At 37.6% G+C, this 23,662-nt stretch overlaps 2 protein-coding genes across 9 annotated transcripts; both read left to right on the forward strand.

The window, feature by feature from the left end:
• Positions 1-557: 557 nt before the first annotated feature.
• Positions 558-5,515, forward strand: ankrd54 (ankyrin repeat domain 54). Its single transcript, XM_056271812.1, has 8 exons — positions 558-1,161; positions 1,989-2,036; positions 2,131-2,229; positions 3,166-3,237; positions 3,358-3,405; positions 3,522-3,646; positions 4,621-4,728; positions 5,109-5,515. Exons 1-8 carry the CDS (start codon positions 795-797, stop codon positions 5,181-5,183), a joined length of 942 nt encoding a protein of 313 aa, XP_056127787.1. The 5' UTR covers positions 558-794; the 3' UTR covers positions 5,184-5,515.
• Positions 5,516-5,677: 162 nt separating this feature from the next.
• On the forward strand, positions 5,678-22,970 carry hmgxb4a (HMG box domain containing 4a). 8 transcript variants are annotated; one of them, XM_056271740.1, is made up of 14 exons: positions 5,678-5,784; positions 5,862-6,067; positions 7,303-7,383; positions 7,465-7,604; positions 11,853-11,931; positions 13,694-14,326; positions 15,254-15,466; positions 17,685-17,863; positions 17,953-18,034; positions 18,122-18,186; positions 18,925-19,027; positions 19,130-19,305; positions 21,788-21,910; positions 22,074-22,970. In XM_056271740.1, the coding sequence occupies exons 3-14, from the start codon at positions 7,341-7,343 to the stop codon at positions 22,116-22,118; spliced, it is 1,881 nt and encodes a 626-aa protein (XP_056127715.1). In that variant the 5' UTR covers positions 5,678-5,784; positions 5,862-6,067; positions 7,303-7,340; the 3' UTR covers positions 22,119-22,970. The 8 variants fall into 8 exon arrangements, with proteins under 8 accessions (XP_056127715.1, XP_056127768.1, XP_056127742.1 ...); XM_056271793.1 differs by having other exon boundaries at positions 7,465-7,574; XM_056271767.1 differs by having other exon boundaries at positions 5,862-6,063.
• The last annotated feature ends 692 nt before the right edge of the window (positions 22,971-23,662 follow it).

A 23,662-nucleotide genomic window follows, 5' to 3' on the forward strand; every position in this document is an offset into this window, starting at 1 on the left:
TAAAACATTGGTTCTGAAATAAAACATAATATTAGTAAATATGTAATAAGAAAAAAATCCCACATTTTCTGACTATTGTTTCATGAATGTAGGATGTAGACGGTGGGCCGAACGCTGCTATCTGCTTTAGTTTTTGAAATGATAGATCCTCGAGGATAGAGTAGCTGCTTTTTTCACATAAACTAAATAATTTTTTTATGAACACGTATCGCGGTTAGATTAGAGCTAGGCATGAAAGATTCCTGATTTTGCTCCAGTTTAAATATTTTACGTTAAACATTTAATTATTTAAATATGTATTACTTATTATTTTAAGGCATTTGAGGCCACTGAATTCAAAACCCTATTCTTTGTTTTTATAAAATATAATAATTGGGAAATCACCTTTTATGGAAATCAAGTCCGTATTCATTACGCTACCACCATACGTTCTCTCTGAACGGACCAGTTCCTTAACAACCTCGATGCTGATTGGCTATCTAGGTCACGATGAATGCAGACTAAGCAATGCGGGCGTGTTTTACTAAAAAACAAGCGCAAAACATTGAAACTGCGCCATTTTGGCTCAATTGGGCTCACAGTTCACTGCTTTTTAGAACACGGAACGATTCATATTCGACATCACAATATTAAATCGCAATGAACGCAAAATGTTTCTTTATTTAAAAACCTCGCTTGAAATGCAGTCTTGAAGAATAGCGCTTGTGCGACAATGTTGCGTTAAATTTGTGCAACAGATACAGTTACATTCTATTGGTACATGCTGACATTAGTCGAGTAAACGCCTTATTGATATGGACGTGTCGAGCCCACTTGTTGCCGCTGCCTCGGACGGCGAACGGTCCAGTTCGGAGGGCGAGTACACGGTAGCGAACGGGCCTGCGCTGAGAGACCCCGAGAGAAGCGAGGGTGAGACGCCGATGGAGGCTGCTGCAGGTGCGGTCGGGTTCAGTATCTCGCGTCTGGACACGCTGAGCGCACTGAAACTCAACCGAACCCGACCGTCCGCCGACACGGAGCTCCGCTATCTGCACCTGTTATGGAAGCCCGGTGAACTGCTACAGGCGGGACGGAGTTCACCGGGCAAGATCACATCGAGCAGAGTGAAGCGGCTTGGAAGAGCCCGGAGGAACATGGGGCCCATTGGAAAAGACCTGTATGGTGTGTGTGCGCATGCAAATGTCACAAAATAGCACTTTACAATTGTTACATCTTATCTAATAATAAAGCTATATTTTTATCTTGGTGCTATATATGTATAGCCTATATGTAAATGTTGGTTAATTATTAGACAATTTTGTACCACACAAATAGGTAACAGGAAGGAACAGGAATGCTCATCAAGGCTGCATTTAAAAATACAGAAAAAACGCAGAATATTGTGAAATATTTGTTACTATTTAAAATAATGGTTTTCTATTTTAATATACTTTAAAATATAATTTAATTTGTGATGGAAAGCTGAATTTTCAGAATCCTTACTCCAGTTTTCAGTGTCACCTCACATTATCCTTCAGAGATCATCTTTTAATATGCCGATTTGATTCTCAATGTTGGAAACAGTTTTAGCTGCTTAATATATTTTTTTATAACCTGTGATACTTTTTTTTAGGATTCTTTGATAAATAAAAACTTAAAAAAGAACAGAATTTATTTAAAATAGAAATGCAGGCTTAATGAGCGTAAGAGACCTCTTTCAAAAACGTAGTAATAACAAAATAGTAATGTTTCCAAACGTTTGACCGGTACTGTATGTGTGTGTGTATATATATATGTAAGCTGTTTTATTTTCCGTGGTTTGTTTTTTTCCATAATTCCATAGCTAATTATATACGTTAACTCTATTATAATTCAGTGTTTAAAATCCTCATTTGTGTGATTTTTGTGAACGTGTTAATCGTCAAAACAGATTGTTTTTATTATTATATTCAGTTGTCTTAACCATGATCTGTTTTGTTAACCAATTCTGTATCGTTTTCTCCTTCAAGCTGTGAAGAGGCTCAGAGAAGCTGCCAACTCCAATGATATTGACACGGGTGAGAATCATCAGCGTGACAGTAGTGGACACACTTGATGCTAAGATTTGATCTACAGTGAAATTAAAGTCTGTTCCCTTTTTTTCCCTTCTAGTTCGTAGATTGCTGGAAGATGATACTGATCCTTGTGCTGCTGATGACAAGGGCAGGACGGCCTTACACTTCTCTTCCTGCAATGGCAACGAGAGTATTGGTAAGATCAGACAAAACTGATTGATACTAAAGGGATAGTTCACCCTAAAATTTAAATGATGTCATCATTTACTCACCCTAATGCCGTTCCAAACCCGTAAGACTTTCGTTAATCTTCGAAACACAAATGAAAATCTTTTTGATGAAATATGAGAGTCTCTCCATAGAGAAGCTAGCCTCCCTTGGTATATCAACCAACTCTCGCAGAGACGTAAATGACCTGATATTAGTTCAAACTGGTAATGTACCAACTACCTTAATTATGGAGAGTAAAGATAATTAATATTTGATCACAAACAAATTTACCAAGATAACGTTCGAACAGCAATTACAAATTAAAACATTTACGTTTGTCCTTCAAGTAATAAGCTAGGTGAGTAAAATTATATTTATATTGTCTTGCTGTCATTTTCTTTAAACGCTCTGTCTAAAAGTGAACAAAAAAGCCATTTTAAAGCAGTTAAGCAACAACAACAACAAAAAGCGCTGCAAAGCACAAGGTCCGTTCCAATGGGAGTCATTCTTTATATTAGTAACTGTTTCTGAACTCCCTGAAATGCCTAAATTGCACTCTTGATTTTTCTTCCGGGAACGAACACGTAACAATATTCCTCATTTACATGATTTCCGCCCAAGGCGTACACAAGATAAAGGGGCGAGACCTGGTTGAGTTGCTTTAGTAGTGTGTTGAAACTCACTGTAATTTTAAGGGCCGTGGCATTTCTGAAAGACACTCATTGACCAATCACAACACTCTGGTCCAGCTGACCAATCAGAGCACATTGGAAAGAGAGGCGATGTATAGAATGTGGATGGAAGGATGAAAATCTATTCTAATGGACCCCTAACACAAAATTAAGACTTTGTAAAAGATCATAATAGGTCCTCTTTAAACAATTTCCATTTTCTCTTTCCATCTCCACTTTTAACAATGTAGTTCAGTTGTTGCTGAGTTATGGTGCTGACCCAAACCAGAGAGACAGCCTCGGAAACACACCACTGCATCTGGGTAAGAATGTGCATTAGCACATTTGTTTGGTACATATTTATTTGCATCATTATGAATAATAAAATCTATATTCAAAGCTGTAAGAAAGAAGCTTACTGTGACTTAACTTGCCTTTTACAGCTGCCTGCACCAACCATGTGCCTGTCATCACTACCTTACTGCGAGGAGGTACGACTGATTATCTATAACGGAAAAACAAATGGATCTAAATCTTATTCATCCGAGATCTTTCTGATATTTCTTAACAAATTCGTAATAAATGTTCATTATGAACGTTCCCTCAGGTGCCCGTGTTGATGCTCTGGACCGTGCTGGAAGGACTCCTCTTCATCTTGCCCGTTCAAAGCTCAACATCTTACAAGAGGGAGACTCCCGTAGTCTAGAAACCCTCAGAGGAGAGGTCACACAGGTCATTAACACATGTCTGATATACTTAATGCTAGGGCCGGGTATTGACACAAATGTTACGATTCAGTGCGATTTCGAATTCACAAGCTTGCGATTCAATTCATTTAAATATTCATTCGGGAACATTACATGGCAAATTTTTTCAGGGACAAAAAAATGTCTTTCAACTAATGCGGTAAACTGCACCGTCAGTTGGCACATTACTATAATTTTAAAACTTAAAATTATTATTGTATACAAACCTGTAAATTACACATTTTTATAATAGGATTTAAAATGACAAAACGTTTGTACTCCAATTAGTTTTTTTAAATAGTTAAAGACATTTAAATAGTGGTTGTCATAACTTGGTTTGCTCTGCTTGTTTGTAGGGATGCACAATATAGTCAAAATGTTTTATTATATATCAATATGGCCATGAAGAAATAGTAGTAATAATAATAATTCTTATTTCTTTCTTTTTTAGAATTTAATTTCCACTTGCCTCCACTAAAGTTGAATCCGCATTTACATTTGCATGTTATAAAAAATATGTTTACATTATAAAGTGATATGCTACTTAAAGAATACTTTTGAGAACAAGGGGCCCCCTGGTGGTTTGGGGGCCCTACGCACCTTGCATAATTTGCCTATAGGGAGGACTGGCACTGTGCAGCACATATATTTATTTAACAAAATCACGTTTGATTATGGTACTAAGCCATATTGCGATTTCGGTTTAATTTGGATTCTTCTTGAAGTCTTACTGTCTACTATGAATGTCGCTTTGGGTAAAAGCTTCTGCCGAATGCATAAATGTAATTGTAATGACTACATGGGAAACATAATGTTAATTAATATTAATGAGCCAGACTAAGGTTTCTAATATGTACATAATATATAATAATATATTATACTAGGCTCCTGTTGTACTGTACATGCTTGTATATGTGCTGTATTGGAAGATGAACCAATGATCTCTGAATATGTCTGTAGATCATTCAAATGCTGCGGGAATATCTGAATATAATGGGACAGAGTGAGGAGAGAGAGAAACTAGAGCACATCTCAAACCAGCTGCAGAACACCCGCACCAGAAAGCAGGTACAGCTCACACACATCCAAGATAGAGCGCATGTACTCAGAAGTCAGCGGCTCAGTTCTGAGGGTTCTACTTCATATGAACCCTTTTAAAGGAATGCATTGATAATGAAATTCTGGCCTATATCGATATGCTGAGCCGACAAACTGGTGATGTTATAAAACTATTCTAATTTGTGAAAAGAAAAAAAAAAGGGAAAAAATACTATAAAATAGCTTGTAATAATATTATTGTTATGAAACATTACATTTAAAAAAAATCAACACCAATAAGGTGCTGATACATGGGGTTAGCGCATCTGCTGAATCCTTTTAAGTACCGTTCTCTGTCTTTAATATCATTGTATCTTTGGGACGTTGTAATTCTTTCATGTGATCCACAGGTGGACGAGGTGACGGACCTACTGGCCAGCTTCACGTCTCTCAGTATTCAGATGCAGAATATAGGAGACAGGTAGAGATGGATGGAAGAGAAGACGTGAGAGGATGGGACAACTGTGGCTTTTGTTTAGAAAATAGGAGAAACTATTTATATATGATGATGACATGCCTACATGTATTACCCAACTGTAATTCCGGTTATTTAAATTCAATTTTGACTGCCTAAATGTATAACACAACTGTGTAATTCCGGTTATTTAAATTCAATTTTGACTGAGAATACAATGAATTGCCTTTTATTTTTGTTCCTGGAACAATTCCTTTCTGTTATGCCTTTATGGTAGCCTATTATGTCACTGTTTACTGTACATCTATTTGAAAGACAGCCAAATAAATTGCATAATGTTAAGAGTGTATGTGGACTCTGTCTTTGATGCAATGATCGAACAATATTAAACCTAAAGTATAAGCTGTGAATTTGCATATCGCTTTTATATAGTAAATATCGCTATTTCATACTTTTATTGTCAGTTTTTTTGGTTTGTAAAAAAAGAGGGCTTTCATTGTTGTGATACACTCTCTGGTCTCAAAGTCCCTCCTCCTCATCTTTGGCTGCTTTGTTGTTGACTCCCATCAAAGATGGCGTCGCGCGCCAACTAAACCCACATCCAACCCGAGGTAATATTTCACTGATTTTTGCACTAAACTTCTGATTTCTGCATACAAGTTGCATGCATTCCGTGCCATTTTTGCAGTAGTGAAAAAAATCCATAAAATTGCATGGTGAGAACGCTCCGTTAATCGAGTTGTAACCCGATACCGGCCTATGTGCACCGCAGCCGCGGGTCTGCGCGCGCTGGGCGATCCGTCAGAGACGCGCGACACGTCCGCAGCTGCCCGAATACACTTGAGCTGAAACAGGGAAGCGCTGGATCCTGATGAAGCGAGGGGAAGGGGGTGTGTGAGTGCATTTCTTCAAAAGTAGGCGGGAAATGTGCAATAATGAGTGTTGAGGGAGGCAGATCTTCTCGTTCGTGTTATTGGGATTCCGGCGAATGTCACTGGAAGCTTGACTAAAGTTGCGGCTGGAGGAAAGCTGATGTGTGTTGCTGAGCCTGATCTGTCACTAATGAGTGTGTGTGCTTTCAGTACCTCATCTTCAGAGTTTTTTAACACTTCTGGATGCAACATTATTATATTAGAAGAAACCTTTTATCGTAATCAGAAGACGAAGAACTGTTTTTTTAATGAGTTTTGTTTTTTTCTCCATAGTTTTTCCAGCAATTAGTTCCTTTCATTTATTTGGTTTTACATCTTTAATATGTTAAGCATCCTATTATTGAATTCCGTTTTATTTGTATAGTAATTGCAAACTTTTGTGGCTTTTAGTCCATAATCAAATGATCTACACTTTATTTTCAGGTGTCCCTGTTACAGTGTAATTATACATGATTTAATTACTGAGCAATATGTTCTTACTATAGGGTTAGGGTAGGATTAGGGTTTGGTTTAAGGTTAGTTACATTATGAAATTATAGCTTTTACTATAGTAACTTGGACATATCAAAATAAAGCGTTAACGATCTTTTAGCATATAATCAGGGCTGCCAACTTTTGAGTTCAGCTTGGAGTGAGAATTAGGGATGGGGTTTGTATCGATATCGATTGAATTACAGTTCATGGATACCGAATGGCTTTTCTGGGGTAAATGTAACGTTACGTGACATTGTTTTATCCGTGGTTGAAATACTGATTGAGCAATTACATGAGACATGATACATTCAGTAAATTGTAGGCCTACTGGATTTTTCAACATACCCTCTGATGTTCATTCATTTTTATTTTGTGCTGTAAATAGTAGTAAACATAGTATACACTTTTATTGCTGAAAGACTTAGATATTTCTAAAAGTGGTAAATAAGAATACAAGTATTTGACTAAACCTGAAGACCAACAGAAAAATACAAAATGTAAAATCTAATTTCATGCAAAACAATTCTACAGTTTGACATTTAGGTCAAACAAACAAAGTAGTGCAGATAACTAGTACATACCAATGCGCAAGTTTAATGGAAACAGAATTATTAGTTACCTAAGCTGGAAAGGTCTTTGAAGATAGTTTTTTAAATACATTGTTCTAGTCAAGAGTGTTTTTTGGACTGAACTTGATGATTTTAATCTGTTTTTGTGCATTAGAGTCACGAGACTGACCAGTCCCACCTGAAGAACCAAGAATGACTATGGCCTTTGAGGAGATAAAGAAGAAAGGAATGATGGGTAATGATTGTCAGACAAAAGCATGTTAATACACTCAAACATGTCCATTGAAAACCTACTGTGAAACTGCATTTCTTGTAGATATTTCGGGGATGGAAGGAGAGGTCGGTCTTGTTGCTGGTCGCAGCCAAAGAGAGAAGAGGCGCTCGTATAAAGATCTGTTGAGAGAGGAAGAAGAAATCGCAGCGCAGGTGCTCAAAACCTCCAAGAAACACCACAAGGTAACAGCAGGGAGTTACTGTAACATCCAGCATCAAGTTGGATCATATTAACAAGAGGTTGACGAATTATTGCCGTCCATTGATGTTACCAGTATATATGTTCCGTAACTGTGTTGCCAGTTTGTAGATTCTAATGATATTAATAAAACACGCAGCTTGATGTGATGTTACCTAGGTAGATATGACATCTGGTCTGAGAAGGATTTGGACCTGTGTTTTTCCCTCTCAGGGTACTTGTCATTAGCCCCTTTCACACAGAGATTCCGGAAAATACACGGATAAAGTGACCCGGGATTTGACCCGGGTTCGTTTGATTTTGCTTCATTCACACAGCCAGTGATTTGCCGGAATCAGAGAGCGCGTTCACACACAACCCGTGTATGTTCCGGAAAGACGCGTGACGTTGGATGTGACGGGTCTCTACTTCAGTCCAGTTTGCAGACATTTTTTCGTTCTTTCTTGTATCGATGACAAACACAAACTTTCTTCTAGAGTAACTGAGCCGCACGATAACTACGTCATTGCAAAGGCTCGTGAATCCTCACTACGACACACCCCTTATACGGCATTGGTTCTGGCTTTTGTTCACACAGCACGCGTTCCGGGTCTGAACACGGCAATGTTACTAGGTCCCCAACCCGGCATCGATCCCGGCATCAATCCCGGGTCGTGTTTGCGTTCACACAGAAGGCACTCTGGCAATTTGCCGGCAATTTGCCGGGTTCAAAGCGCTGTGTGAAAGGGGCTATTGACTCTTGCTTAGGGATGCTGCGATCACTCGGCTGATACTCACTTCCTATGACTCGCAACTTGTCACATAAACTGACAAAAAGCCTTCTATTTCTATAAAGTGATGCCCTCAGGGTCACTTCCTGTCATCACCTGCGTGATAGTATTAAAAGTGTCGAGAAAAGTCTTCCTCAAGTGTAAGTAAAATAATAATAATGTTGGTTACAAAGTGGGATACAATTCACAGATCTATATAAAAAAAAACCTCCCATAACAGTAGCATCTGTTTCCCCTTATTAAAGGGTTAGTTCACCCAAAATTAAAAATGATGTCATTAATTACTCACCATCATGTCGTTCCAAACATGTAAGACATTCGTTTATCTTCAGAACACAAATGAAGGTATTTTTAATGAAATCTGAGAGCTTTCTGCCCCTCCATTGACAGCCTATGCAACTACCACTTTCAAGCCCCAGAAAGGTAGTGAAGAGATCATGACATTGATGACCACTGTGACTCCAGTGGTTTAACCTTAATTTTAGTAAGCGAATTGATTGCTTTTTTTGCACAAAAAAACATGATTTATCACTTTATTTTCAAAATACTAGTTTCCAACACGCATTCACGCAACAACATCTGCTCTCGCGTCAACACAACACGCATGCGTCATGGTGCTCTCGTGAACGTGCGTTGGAGATACTTTTATGATGCCTTTACTACCTTTCTGGGGCTTGAAAGTGGTAGTTGCGTAATGTTATGTATTTTAATATAGATAATATTTTGTGTAAGCCTACTTGTTTTTATTAAGCCTCTTAAAAATGTCTTTTTTTTAAATGTATATTTTTGTTTAATTCAGATTCAGATTCATTTTATTTAAATAGGGACAATGCACAAGTTAACATTAACCTTGTTTAAAAAACAAAGAGAGATGCATTGTGCCAGGTTGTAGCACAAGTGCTATTTTCCACCCGTAGTCCCTTGGCAGAGAATAATACAAAACATTAAAATATACAATTTTCTAACCATAAAATTAATTTACAATTAAAACTAACATATGCTCAATTTTCCCCCATTCCTAAAACCAACCCCACCCCACCCCGACAAAACTAAACAATCAAGATCCCTACCTCTCCCAGTACAAAACAAACACACACACACATTTCATAGATGTGTACAGTTTTGTTGTGACAATAACCATGCTTTTGTCAAACTCGAGAAGGTTTGAGGATTTGTACAGGTAATAAGGTGTGTGGGGAGAGTGTTCCACTGAGTTATAGCCACAAAAGAAAAGGCTGATTTGCCAAACGAGGTTTTGCGATTTGGAATAGTGCATTCTCCTCTAGTGGCGGACCGAGTAGCTCTTTTTTTTTCAGAGTTGAGCTCAATAAATTTTTTTAGAGGAGGGGCGACAGCATTATGAATGATTTTAAAAAGTAAACAGACATTCGAATGCATTATCAAATTTCCAAAATTTAAAATATTATACTTAGTCATTATTTTGCAGTGGTGATATTGACGAGTCTTTTTATCATGGATCTTAAGGGCTGTTTTATATAAAGATTCAAGTGGTCTCAAGCTTGTCTTTCCTGCTTGAGCCCAACTTGTCATGCAATACATAAAGTGCGGGACAATCATTGCACTTAAGTAGGTATTTGATGCCTCAATGGTAAGAGAGTTTCTTATATGCCTGACATTTATAAGATTAAATTTCAGTGCATTTCTCAATTTTTTAACATGTTTTTTAAAGGTTAGAGTTGGGTCCAGTGTTAAGCCCAAATATTTGAATTCGTCCACATTTTTAATAGTATGCCCATTCACAAAGACCTCAGGACATTCCCTAAGTTTGCATCTATTTTTAAAAAACATGGTTACCGTCTTTTCAGTGTTCAAAGTAAGACATGAGTTATGTAACCACTCAACAACCTTATGCATTACATTCGTTAATTTTAAAGCAACCTCTGTAGCATTTTTCCCATGAGTGTACAGCACAGTATCATCTGCATACATTATTAAATCAATACCATTACATACTAATGGAAGGTCATTTATGTATATACTAAAAAGCAGCGGCCCTAAAATTGACCCTTGCGGGACCCCCATGGTACATCTTTTCAATGGGGAGAATGTATTGTTCATCCGCATGCACTGTTGTCGTCCACTCAGATAAGATTTGAACCAGTTTTGTGTGTTTATTGCAAGATTGTATTGTGCCAATTTGCATAATAGTATCTCATGACTAACCGTATCAAAAGCCTTGCTTAAATCAAGAAAGACTGCTCCCACCACACCACCTTGATCTAAATTTGTTTTAATTTGTTCAAGGAAGTAGCAGCAGGCTGTTTCAGTTGAGTGTTTTTTCCTGAATCCAAATTGCATTGGATGTAAAAAGGCCTTAGAGTCAAGGTGAGCAATTAGTTGTTCTGATACAACCTTTTCAATGACCTTTGAGATGACCGGAAGGATGCTAATAGGTCGGTAATTACTAACCTCTTGTTTGTCACCAGATTTATAGACCGGGGTCACAATAGCAAGTTTTAAGACACCTGGGAAGGTACTTTCATTAATTGATTTATTTATTACTTTAGTTAAAGGTGTGGTCAAGGATTCTATATGAGTTTTTAAGAAAGCAGTATCAAGACCGTGTCTTGATACTGCTTGAAATTCATTAAAGTTACACTATGTTTGAACTTTTTTGTTCAAAATTAACAACATTTAAATAATGAGTCAATACATCATCAATCCTTATTCCAAAATGCGTTTTGTCTTACCCTGATTCACTATGGTAAGTATATTATAAGTTTATATTTTAGACCAGGCTGGATGGTTTTCGCTGGAAGTTGCTTCGGTTACTTTGACGTGTGTATGGTGTGTGAGTGGAAAGGTTAGTTGTCACAACGAGCGAGAAAGGTGAACATGGAGCAGTTAAATCCCCAAACTCCGGCGAATCACCCTTTAAAAAAAAAAAAAAACTCTGAACAGAGGAAAGTCAGCAGCAAAAACAGAACTCTACAGAGCTCGTAAAAAGGCTTGGCTTTTCAGAGATGGAGAGAACTGAGGGATTTGAAATGTTATAAATGTGAAGATGGTGTTTTTATTACTCAACCGGTGAGTAAGGTATTTTATTGAACAGATAAATTGCTATATGTAGTTTTCTAACAGAGTTCATTGTAAAGCATTATCTATTGTGAAGGATCAAAATCATCCTCACAGTCACGCAGAGCCGAACCACAACCAAAACAATGTTCTTCAGCAAAATGCATGCAGTTTTGTCTTTTAACCACTATTGCCACAAAAGTTACATAGTGTACCTTTCAATAATTGGGAATCCGCATGCCGATTTAGATCACAATTATCAGTAATTATATTGTCTGTAAAACCCTGATCAGAGCATCCCTACTCGGAGCATTCCCATTGTATCTGTAGTATTAGATCAGTAACCATATGTGGATTGTTTCCTCACTAACATTATCTTTGTGGTATATATCATGCCTGTTTCAACATGCACTGTTGTCTTTTTAGGATTCGGACCTTTTCCTATTAGGAGGAGATTCTCACAAGAAAAAAAAGAAGCACTTGAGTGATGACTACTATCACAGAGGTGAGGAGTTTTGTCTTGTTTTATAGGCAGCATTAGCTCTGTTCCAACATATCCAAAATTAAACGTGTTCCAGAGCTTCTTGCTTGGGTGTTACTTTCTAAGGGAGCATTTTAAATGAAATCAAGCCTCTGCTACAGAAACATTATTAAAACATTCTTCATGCACTGCTACTCGGTTAATGGCTTCTCATGTGTACTATGCAAATAGTGCACTACGTTGAATGTTGTTCATTGATTCCAGTAGTCTTAGTTAGCATATTTGTTTTCAAACAGTCAATTTTATTCCTTTTTTATTTTTATATTAGGTTAAAATTTTATATTTTTGTTTCTATATTATTATCTTTTTATATGTAGCTTCGTTTTATAATATAATATATTAACTATGTATAAAATTGTAATCATTTTATAAAATTATTAACAAATTTACTATTATCACTGCCATAGGTGCAGATTTATGTTTCCGTATTAATACTTGATGAATACTTGCGTACCGAGGTGTCTCTTGTGAGTAGAAACACATGCACTCCAAATACATTACCAACCAAGCAAAAACACATATTCTTTCCAAGAATTTTGTTGCGAGTCGCACTCTCGCTGATATACCTAATGATTTTGGAGTTAATTACTTTGAATTCAATTTATTATTGTGCAAAAACAGAAAGCACATGCTTTTCCCACCCGCTGGGACCCAATGTAGGATCCACCAATCAGAGAGATCCCGAATCTCAATCTATTTTTTGATTGGTTAAAATGAATGAAGAATATCTTGTGTTTTTCTGTGGGTGCTCGATCAGCGCCTATGATCACTGTTAGTACTTTTTTTTGGTAATTTTTCTAATACTTAAAGCTCCAGTGCTGAACTTTTGCCATCTCTATTTGAAATATAAAATTGCAAATTAAATGTGGAGTTATTACTATTATTTTAGTTTTTTACGTGGGTTGTGCTTCAAGGATTGTTGTTTTGACAACAGGTGATTCCCCGATGATTGGTTTAGTCCTTTCTAGATTAAAAGCAAATTCTTAAAAAGTTTAAATTCTAAGCAACTGCATCCTCGCTCGGCACACGCCATATAGTAATAGGGTTGGGTATCGTTTTAATTTTAACGATTCCGATTCTTATCGATTCCTAATATCGATTTCAATTAGAAAAAGAAAAAAATTCAGGTACAGAAGCTGTAATCAAATGTAAAGTATCACTGTACTTTATAAATAAAATATACATTACAAATATAGTTACAAAAGTTATTCAGTCAAGAACAGCTTTGTCTTTTGTTTGATTAATGTTATTGTAAAGACGGCACCAGGAATTATTAGGCTGCTGTCACTTTAAGAGCTGCACAGATCCTTGCGTTTTCTTTGTCAGCTGTTTATGTTCACTTAAGACATAACTGACTATGTTTACGAGGATATTTTGACATATTTTTTTGTGTGTATTTGTTCAAATACAAAAAGACGCGGAAGAGAACTCAGTTCAGTATCGCACACTATTCAGTATGGCAGGCGGATTTCTGTGCGCACGTCATTTTGGAGAAAACAGAACACGGGTCTTCTTGCACTTGAATGGTTTTGAGTCATATTAAAATGCGCACACAGGAATCGATAAGCGAAATGGAAATGCATGCGTCTTATAGCTCAAATTCTAAATCATATTTATAAGCTTACGTTACGAATCAGGGTGAGCTAAGAAGACAGTTTTAAACACTGATGTCTTATGAACTTGATGAACTTCAAAAATAACAATAGTTTCTAAACTCTCCCCACAGACCATCACAGCTCTGGTCAGCCGCCCCACAAGAAGAAGCGCAAGTCTTCAGATCACTCGCTCTCCCTCTCCTCCTCGTCGTCCTCTCACCCGTCCCACTCCACAGACACAGCCATGGGCCTCCTGGAGGCCATTACCTCCCCGCTGGCCACGGGCACGGACCCCACCCCGCACTTCTACAAAAAACCCTCCTACCCTCCCCACACCTCCTCGCACTCCTCCAAAGACCGCAAACAGGACAGCGGCTCTAAGAGCAGCCACTCCTTCTCGCACTCGCGTCCGCCCGGTTCGTCCTCGTCTAAAAAGCATTCCTCCTCCTCGAAGTCACTGCTGTTCCACGGAGGAGCTGGAAAAGGAGAGCCGCTGACGCTCTGTGAAGCTGAAGGACTGAAGATGAAGCTCATCCTTTCTTCAAAAGAGAAGAACGAAGGTGTCGGGACGAACGAGGGATTCTCCTTCCCGGTCCATTCTTCTTCCTCTTCGGGTGTGGTAGGCCATCATTCGTCCTCCAGCTCGAAGAAAGGAGGGATGAAGAAGGAGAAAGACAAAGACAAAATGATGCCGAAGCCACCCAAGAAAAAGCAGCACAGCCGAGAGCCGTTGCCTGTAGTGGGGAAAGAGGTGGAGGTCGTGGGTGAGTGGGGAATTACACTTTTCAGAGTAATCTGTTCTTTTATATCGGGTCTACTGATATATGGTATTGGGGGATCTTTAAAGAAAAGCACCCTATAACTGTATTCACATGTATAGTAACTTATTCAATGTATTGTTTCATTAAATAAAATTATATTTATTAATATAATAATAATAATTGAATAATAACCATTTATTTTTAGTGAGAAATGTGTAGACAAAACAAAGATAAACACTACTGATTAAAAGTTTTGGGTCAGTAAGATTTGTTTTTGAAAAAAGAAACATTCTTTTATTCAGCAAGATTGCAATAAATTGATCAAAAGTGAAAGTAAAAACATATTTTGAACTTTCTATTAATCAAAGAATCCTGAAAAAAAAAAATTATCACTCTTTTTAACATTGATAATAATAATAATAAAATGTTTATTGAGCACCAAATCATCATATTCGAATGATTTCTGAAGGATCATGTGACACTGAAGACTGGAGTAATGATGCTGAAAATTCAGCTTTGACATCACAGGAATAAATTACATTTTAAAACATATTCAAAGTCAACCGATATTTTAAATTGTAATAATATTTCACAATATTAGTGTTTTTACTGTATGATTGATCAAATAAATGCAATAGTAGTCATTTTTATTTAAAGAAAATAAAAAAGTAATAGATTTTATTATAGTATATATAAAAAAATATAATATTCTGGTTATATATTTATTATTGCGTCAAAAAAACAAAAACCTAAACAAATATTGAAACATAATCTGTGTCTGTATCAGTCATAAAAAGTCAATACTGGTCAATCTTTACTTATCTGTATAATGACAAACTTTCAACATCCAATTGTCCAAAAGCTCTAAAAAACAAAGAAATGGAACCCTCACAGACACTAAGCAATCATTTTTCTGTTTGTATTCATCAGGTCATTACGGAGGCATGGGAGGAGACAGCTCATCTTCAGGAGGAGAACTAGAGGCCGGCGAGCTGGTGATTGATGACTCATACACACATCTTTCAAAAAAGAAGAAAAAGAGCAAGAAGAGCAAAAAGAAAAAGGATAGAGAGCGAGACAGAGAGAAAGGATCCAGGGAGAAGAAACACAGCAAAGGAAGTGGAGGGAAGAAAAGCTGTCCAGGTGAGACACATTTTACTTTCTTTAAAGGTAGGGTAGGTAGAAATTTCCAAAAAAAACTTTTTTCCAAATTTGTTTATACCATCTTTATATATCAATGCATAATTAAAATCTAAGTACTCTGGAAAAGAAATTCTATACATCGAGTGTCTGTAGTGCTCTCAGGGCTGTAATAAACACAGCTCGTTATTCCATCCGGGACGAATGAAGTGATTGGCTGGGGCGACTGTCAATCTCCCTCGCTACCATGGCTCCTACCCCCTGCTGCAACAGTGCTTTCATCGTGGAACCTCTTACATGCAAAACACCGTATATGTTATGAATCTTACGCGAAATTCACCTACATCAGTGTAAGTGATGATAACGGAAAACGTGTATCAATGAAGCTATTTATAGCTTTGCCTTATTTTACTAGCTTGTTACCGAATCAAACTCAATATATTTTAAACTTTACCAGTATCGATATGCGAGCTTGATAGTGAGTACTAACAGCCATGTTAGTTGTTATATTCATAATGATAAAGTTAGTTATTTTATTACTTGTGATTCTGACATGATGTCACTACATGCACGGCGCTCCTCTCCGGTCGGCAGCGGCGTTCATGTGTTTTGGGGGCGTGGCTTTGGAAGGAGCCGAGAAGGGAGGGGGTGGGAGTAAATGAAATAATGAGCTGTGTTTATTACAGCCCTGAGAGCACTACAGACACTCGATTTTTATACTCTCTTTTCCAGAGTACTTAGATTTTAATTATGCATTGATATATAAAGACGGTATAAACAAATTTGGAAAAAGGTTTTTTTGGAAATTTCTACCTACCCTACCTTTAAGGCAAGACACCCCAGGTGAATTGGGTAAAACATTGAATTAATATATAGTTGGTTGATTAGGCCGATGATTTTTTTGTATTACGGGTTTTCTGAAATGTTGTGTTCACACTTGGCATGTTTGGTTGGATTAAAAGTAACCCTGGTGCGATTGCTCTGATAGTGCGGTTCATTTGAATAAGTGTGAACGCTGCCATCTGAACCCTGGTGCGCACCAAACAAACGGACTGAGACCTGAAAAGATGTGTCTCGGTCTGCTTTCAAACGAACTTTGGTCCGGTTCGAATGAAATATCAACAAAACACGGACCAAAGACAACTAAACAAACCAAAAACAGGACGTGATGTCACAAGATGCGTCGCTGAAAAGGACCGAATGCTCAAGCATACCTGTTGTTTCTTGTCATAGTCACGATGTTGCCCATCAGAGTTCAGTACAGGCATCAGAACCACGTCTCCTCGCTGCATTTGTGTGTGTGACGGAGGGATTCCTGCCGCTGTTTTGACTCCTTTACACATTTTATAAGCTTTTCATGATTTTTTCTCTCAAAATTATGATTGAGCTCTCAAAATTAAAATGTTTTTGGTCTGGACCAAAAGAACTAAGCATTAATGCGTTAATTAAATTTGCCCTAACTTGCATAAATGTCCAGAACTGGATAAAGCCAGGTTCAAAGAAACTTCATATTCATTTTGTTGACATATTAGAGTCAAAAGGTTTTACAGAGGGGACTTAGGATGTTTCTTTTTATCACTCCATACATCAGAAAATACTGTCAACAGCCAGAAAAAAAAACATTTCCACCATGTTTTTAAGATTAAATTTAGGCAAATAAAATATTAACCCTCTGTGGAAACCTTCAAGACATTTTTTTATATATATAATATATATATTTAAAATGCTGGAGATTTCTGGCTCAGTGCTTGAGAAAAAACTCATTTTGAGAAAATGGCCTTTAAAAGATGTGTATTGTAATTAAAATCCTCAGATGCAAATAGATAACGTGTAATAAAATAAACAGTTAAAAGTGTATTATTGATATTTTGCAGTCTGAAACATGCTATGACAGCCTAAAATGTAACAGTGCGTGAAAAACAATCGCTGTGTCCGAAATCCCATACTTCCCTACTATATAGTATGCGAAAAGCAGTACGCCAACAGAGAAGTACTTCCAAATACATAATATACAGATGTAGTACGTCCAAATTTCAGACTTTTTTAACGGTTGCGAAGTAAATTCAAATGTAGTATCTACTCAGACAGTTGTGATTTCGGATGCAGTGAATGTTTTTGTGTCTTGCCTTAAAGCTAAAACCAATTGATTGTTGTTTTTCATTTTACTGTGGTTACACTGAATCTGATTTTACTGAATTTAAACGTGTCTCTCTCTGCTAATCAGTTGATCAGTCTAGAAGCCACTCCCATACTCACAGCTCATCCAATCACAGCTCTGCCGGTGGCATGTACGCTATGGCTCCACCCACCTCATCCCATCACCATCAAAGCATTGAACTAATGGGTGAGAAGAAGAAGAAGAAGGAGGAAAAGGAGAAAGAGAAACATGACAAGGACAAGGTCAATTAAATCTCTTTCCTACACCGGTGTAAACACCTTGAGGTTTGATTTTTGCAGTAATTTGAATGTTCTGTCATTCATCCTGTCAGCCGAAGAAGAAGAACATGACAGCCTATCAGGTGTTCTGTAAAGAGTACAGGGTCAATATCAACGCAGAGCAGCCTGGATTAGGTGAGTGCTGTTGTTCTCTGCACCTGATCTGTCAATCATCTGTGCTGTTTCGTGATTGGTTGAATATTTGTTCTTTTTCCACCTCAGTCTTCGGGGAGCTGAGTAAGAAACTCGCAGAGGTGTGGAAACAGCTGCCTGAAAAAGACAAACTGGTCAGCACCTTTTACCTTTACTTTATAGATTTCAAGTGACTTGTTATTTTCGTGCATTGTGTGTATTATTGTGTCTTTAGAATCTTTTATCAAAATGTAACTTGCTCCATTTCTCAAATGACTTTCCTTTTCCACTGGTTAATGTTAACTAATGGTCATTTAGTCATTGTTTTAGGCTATTGTAATGGAAAAATTATAATGTTTTTTTATATGTAATACTGGTTAATGCTCATAAAGAGGCCAGAGTAATTTTAGTATTATTTATATGCTATTAATATTTTTAATTAGCTTATTTTTAGATTTTTGGATGAAAATTGTTTTTATTTTAAGTTTTAGTAATTGTATGTGCTTTTGTCTTTTTTTTTTTTATTAACATTTAGCTTTAATTTATTTTATCAAACTTATTTTATTTTAATTAATTTTAGTACATCAGCTTAAACTTATTTATTTCAGTTAGTTGTCCAGGCAGCATTTCAAAACATTTAGCAATACAGGCAATATTTTTCATCTAATTTTTATATTTTATTTCAGCTTTATTTCAATTACCGAAAACCATTTTTAATAGTTTTAGTTAACAATAACAAAACTGAAAGTAGCAAGTAATTTGTCACATCTTGACACGATCTGAAGGAAATAACTGGGTTGTTTTATGTTGGCTTTAAACACTTAATGGCAGCGTTCTGTAATTTCAGTCAAATGTGGGACAGTGTTGCATATCCTCTCTTTCTGTCACTGAAGGTTTGGAGACAGAAAGCTCAATATCTCCAGCACAAGCAGAATAAAGCTGAAGCTATGACGGTCAAGCGGAAAACCTTAACAACCTCAGACAGTAAAAGTAAAAGTGAGACCAAAGCTTTTTCTCTTACACATTTCATTTTTTCTCATGTATCGACATATTTCTTGAGCCCTTTCTTTAGTATCCCTGTGTATCTGCTTGTCTCAGGCTCCAGCAAAGGTGTCAGTTTAGGAGCAGGATTGGCCCCTCAGGGCCGCTCGTCTCTGGGTATGTCGTTGTCTCCGGTGCGGGTGCCTGATGTGGACCCCATAGATGCAGCAGCTCACCTGCAGCTGTTGGGGGAGTCGCTGTCTCTGATTGGACACCGACTTCAGGAAACGGAGGTTTGTGTCACAAAAATGTCCCTTTTAGAGGGCTTTCCACATATACACTGATGAGCCAAAACATTATGACCAGTCACCAGTGAAGTGAATATTGTTGATCATCTCCTAACTAGAACATATTAAGATCTGGTTAGATTAGATAGAAAGCAAACAATCAGTTCTCCTAATCAACGTATTGGATGCAGGAGAAATGGGCAGGAATAAAGATATGAGCCACTGACCAATCAGAGAGATGATGACCTCTGTTATGGAAGTAAAATAATGACAAATGTTTTTGAAACAAAAAAGCTTGTTGAATTGCACTACTTGAAAAAATATGCATTGCATTAACCCTGCTTGCATTTTAATGCATTGTATTTTTAGGGCTTGCATTTTTATGGGCTGAAATTCAACATGGTTGCATATTTAAGCTGTGAATATTTAAATTAAAAACATTTCACACACGTTTTCATTATTAAAAATTCAATAATCCATATTCACCTTTCACACGTTTCTAACTTCAATAGCATTTGAAGAGAATGACTTGCGGTGCGAAATCGAATATGCAGTGTCATGCCAACTTTATGCCAGTATTTCACAATCGCTTAGCGTGAAACTTTGCGCGTTACGTTCATATTCTGAGTCTGTTTGTCTGTTCCTTTATCTAGTATAGCCTATACATCCCCAATAAGGTGCAGGTTTGTTCTTTTATATCACTGTATTAGTCCATTAAGCGTTAAGGGTTTGTTCACCCAAAAATTATGTCATTAATGACTCACTCTCATGTCGTTCCAAGCCCGTAAGACCTCCGTTCATCTTCGGAACACAGTTTAAGATATTTTAGATTTAGTCCGAGAGATTTTTGTCCCTCCATTGAAAATGTATGTACGGTATATACTGTCCTTGTCCAGAAAGGTAAGAAACATCATCAAAGTAGTCCATGTGACATCAGTGGGTTAGTTAGAATTTTTTGAAGCATCGAAAATACATTTTGGTCCAAAAATAACAAAAACTACGACTTTTTTCAGCATTGTATTGTCTTCCGGTTCTGTTGTCGATACGCGTTCGCGAGTCCGCAGTGACGCTGCTTTAATGACATTAATGACATCATTTTCATTTTTGGGTGAACTAACCCTTTGAGTGTCCTGACCAGGGGAATCCTGGAGAATGAAATCCCCAGTTTGCAGCACAGCACCGCAATATAAAGTTAAGAAGACTAAACAACCGAGAGAAATATATGTCTACTTCCTCAGATTTAACGTTTTATCTGTACATCAGCATCGGGGAATAACAGCTCTGCTATAATCTTATTCACGGTAGAGAAAGCTGCTTACATGTGCAAAACTAACTGTGAATACTTAAATGTAAACACAGCTTTTTGTGTCTTTATCAGCTTTTCCATATATAAACTGGTCCTGATAATCATCACAAATACTTACCACTTGCTCCATTTCTGTTAATCCGTTTTTATGAATGAATGACTCTCTCGCCCGTTGCTCTATAGTTTTCTTCGTCAACAGCCGCTTGCACCTCCTGCTGGTGAGGCCGACTAACAGCTATGGAGATTATCAATCGGCAATCTACTGATATGCCTGCCGTTCCCGGATGTCAAATGTTGAGTTTTCTGTCGAATTTTAACCACTGAATTTGTAAAGCGAAATAAAATGGACCGAAAAAAAATGCCTGTCGAATATTATAGGTTGTATTTTTAAACAGAATGAATATTTTGGAAGTGAATTCTGAAAGGTGAATATGGATTTTTATTTTTTAAATAATGAAGACGTGTGTGAATTTTTATTTATTTAAATATTCTCAGCTTAAATATACAACCATGTTGAATTTCAGCCCATAACAATTTCAAGCCCTAAAAATACAATGCATTAAAATGCAAGCAGGGTTAATGCAATGCGTATTTTTTGTTTCAAAAACATTTGTCATTATTTTACTTGCATACCCGTCCACCAGCAAAAGTGCCTACAATGTGTCTGAACTGGACCTTAAAAGCAGTGGAAGAAGTTCGCCTGGTCCAATGAGTCCCGTTTTCTTTTACATCACGTGGACGGCCGTGATGGGGAAGTGATGCACTGTGGGACGACGATAAGCCGGTGGAGAAAGTGATGCTCTGGGAATTGTTCGGCCATTCATGTGGACGTAAATTTGACACGTGTTACCTACCTAAACATTGTAGCAGACCAGGTACACCCCTTCATGACACTGGTGTTCCCTGGTGGAAGTGGCTCTTTCAGCAGGATAATCTGTAAGATGTTCTGGACCAACCAGTTTGACCCACCTCACGACCTACAGGACTTGAAGGACCTGCTGCTAAGGTCTTGGTGTCAAATACCACAGGACACCTTCAGGGGTCTTGTACAGTCCATGCCTCTGTGGGCCGGTGCTGGTTTGGCAACACAAGGAGGACTAACATTCATATTAGGCAGGTGTTCATAATGTTTTGTCTCATCAGTGTCGATCATCTTCATAAACGTCTCTGTTCGTCCTGCAGGGGATGGTGGCGGTGTCTGGCAGTCTTTCGGTTCTGTTGGACTCTATTTTATGTGCTCTTGGTCCATTAACCTGCCTGACAGCACAAGTTCCCCAGCTCAACGGCTGTCCACGCAACGTCCTGGTGAGACACACTTTCACACATTGCAGTTTTTTATTATGGGCTCCCCAACAACTCACTTGTTTTCTACAAAATGTTTACAAAAGCTTCTCATTTGCGATTCAAATGCACAGTTTATGATTGCAACTCTTCTCCTGAAACTCACCTATTTTTTTTTTTGTTGCAGTCAAACACTTTGGACAACATCGCTTACATAATGCCTGGACTATGAATCTCTTAAAAGGCACTTACAAGAGACTGGGTTACATTTGGACATATTCCTAGAAGCGCCAAACGGAGGACCAGAGAGGGTTTTTTAACTTTTTCTGATCAATGGACATTCTTAATCTCAAACATTTTAAATACAATTTTTAGAAAAATGTCAGTCATTTTTTTATTGTTGTTAGAAAGAAAAAAATATCCTATTTTAGAGGACACTTTTGAAGTTTCCCTTTTGTGTTTGTGTTGGCATCTCAAAATGTCAAGGTCTGTTTAAAGATGTGTTTGTGAGTATATGTGATCAAATTCACATGCTTTTTATGTTTTATACAAATATGTGCAGTTTAGTTTTATGGCCCAATGTTGTTTTTTTCTAATTTAACATTGACTTAATTTATATCAACTGCAGTTTAACTGCGCTATCATCATTTCATGTCTTACATATTGTATTTTTGTAATGTGAATGTTGTAATAATATACTGGGGTTGGAAGATGAAAGTGAAACTTTCTTAATTATTATTGTGGTGTAGGGCCTCCTTTTGCAGCTAATACAGCATCAGTTCATCTTAGGAATGACAGACACAAGTCCTTCACAGTGGCCAGAGGGATTTTGAGCCATTCCTCTTCCAGAACAGTGGCCAGGTCAAAATGTGATATTGCTGGATGAAAACGTTTTCTGACTTTCTCCTCCAAAATTCCCCAAAGTGGCTCAAAATATTTAGATCTGGTGACTGTGCAGGCCATTGGAGATGTTCAACTTTACTTTCATGTTCATCAAACCATTCTGTCACAAGTCTTGCTGTATTTGTAGGTGCATTATTATGCTGATACACGGCAGCCCCTTCAGGGTACAGTGTTTGAAGCATTTGGTGCACACGGTCCTCCAGAATGTTTCGGCAGTCCTTGTCAGTGATGCGTCCATCAAGCACAGTAGGGAATGCCATGATATCGCAGCCCAAACCGTCACTGACCCTGATCCACCCCGTTCTTCACTCTGGGCAGCAACAGTCCGGCTGTTAAGCTTCTCCACACCGTAACTCTTCACATTGTCCACAGCCCAAGATTTTCTCTGCCTGCACCATTAAAACCAACATTAGATGAGGCAGCAAGACGCGCACCAACAATCTGCCTCTTTTGAACTCTTGATATCTCACATTATGTGGTGTGTTTTGCAATATTTTATGTACAGCTGTGCTATTGCTCTGCTAATTCAACCTTCACTCTGCTCTTACTGATGGAATGTGCAATCAGTGAAGATTGGCCACCAGGCCTCGCATATACAGACATGCAACCTCCAACACTATATTGGCCAGTGTTTCAGTTTCATTGTCCAACCCCTGTAGTTTTCAAGGTTTGGCACGTTTACAGGACAAGCATGTATAAAATCATTTTAAAGGTGCACTAAGTATTTTTTTTCCTTTTAGAAATGTTTAATACCTTAAGAAACCATAGCTCATTTCGCAAATATTTTTATAATAATGTACACTTACATGACATGAAGACCCCAGTCATATCAGTGGGTCCCACTGCATGGTAGCCTTCATTTTGAAATCAGAT

This window comes from Rhinichthys klamathensis, unplaced genomic scaffold, assembly GCF_029890125.1.
Source record: "Rhinichthys klamathensis goyatoka isolate OS25496 unplaced genomic scaffold, OSU_Roscu_1.1 h1tg000015l_1, whole genome shotgun sequence".
Lineage (NCBI taxonomy): Eukaryota > Metazoa > Chordata > Actinopteri > Cypriniformes > Leuciscidae > Rhinichthys > Rhinichthys klamathensis.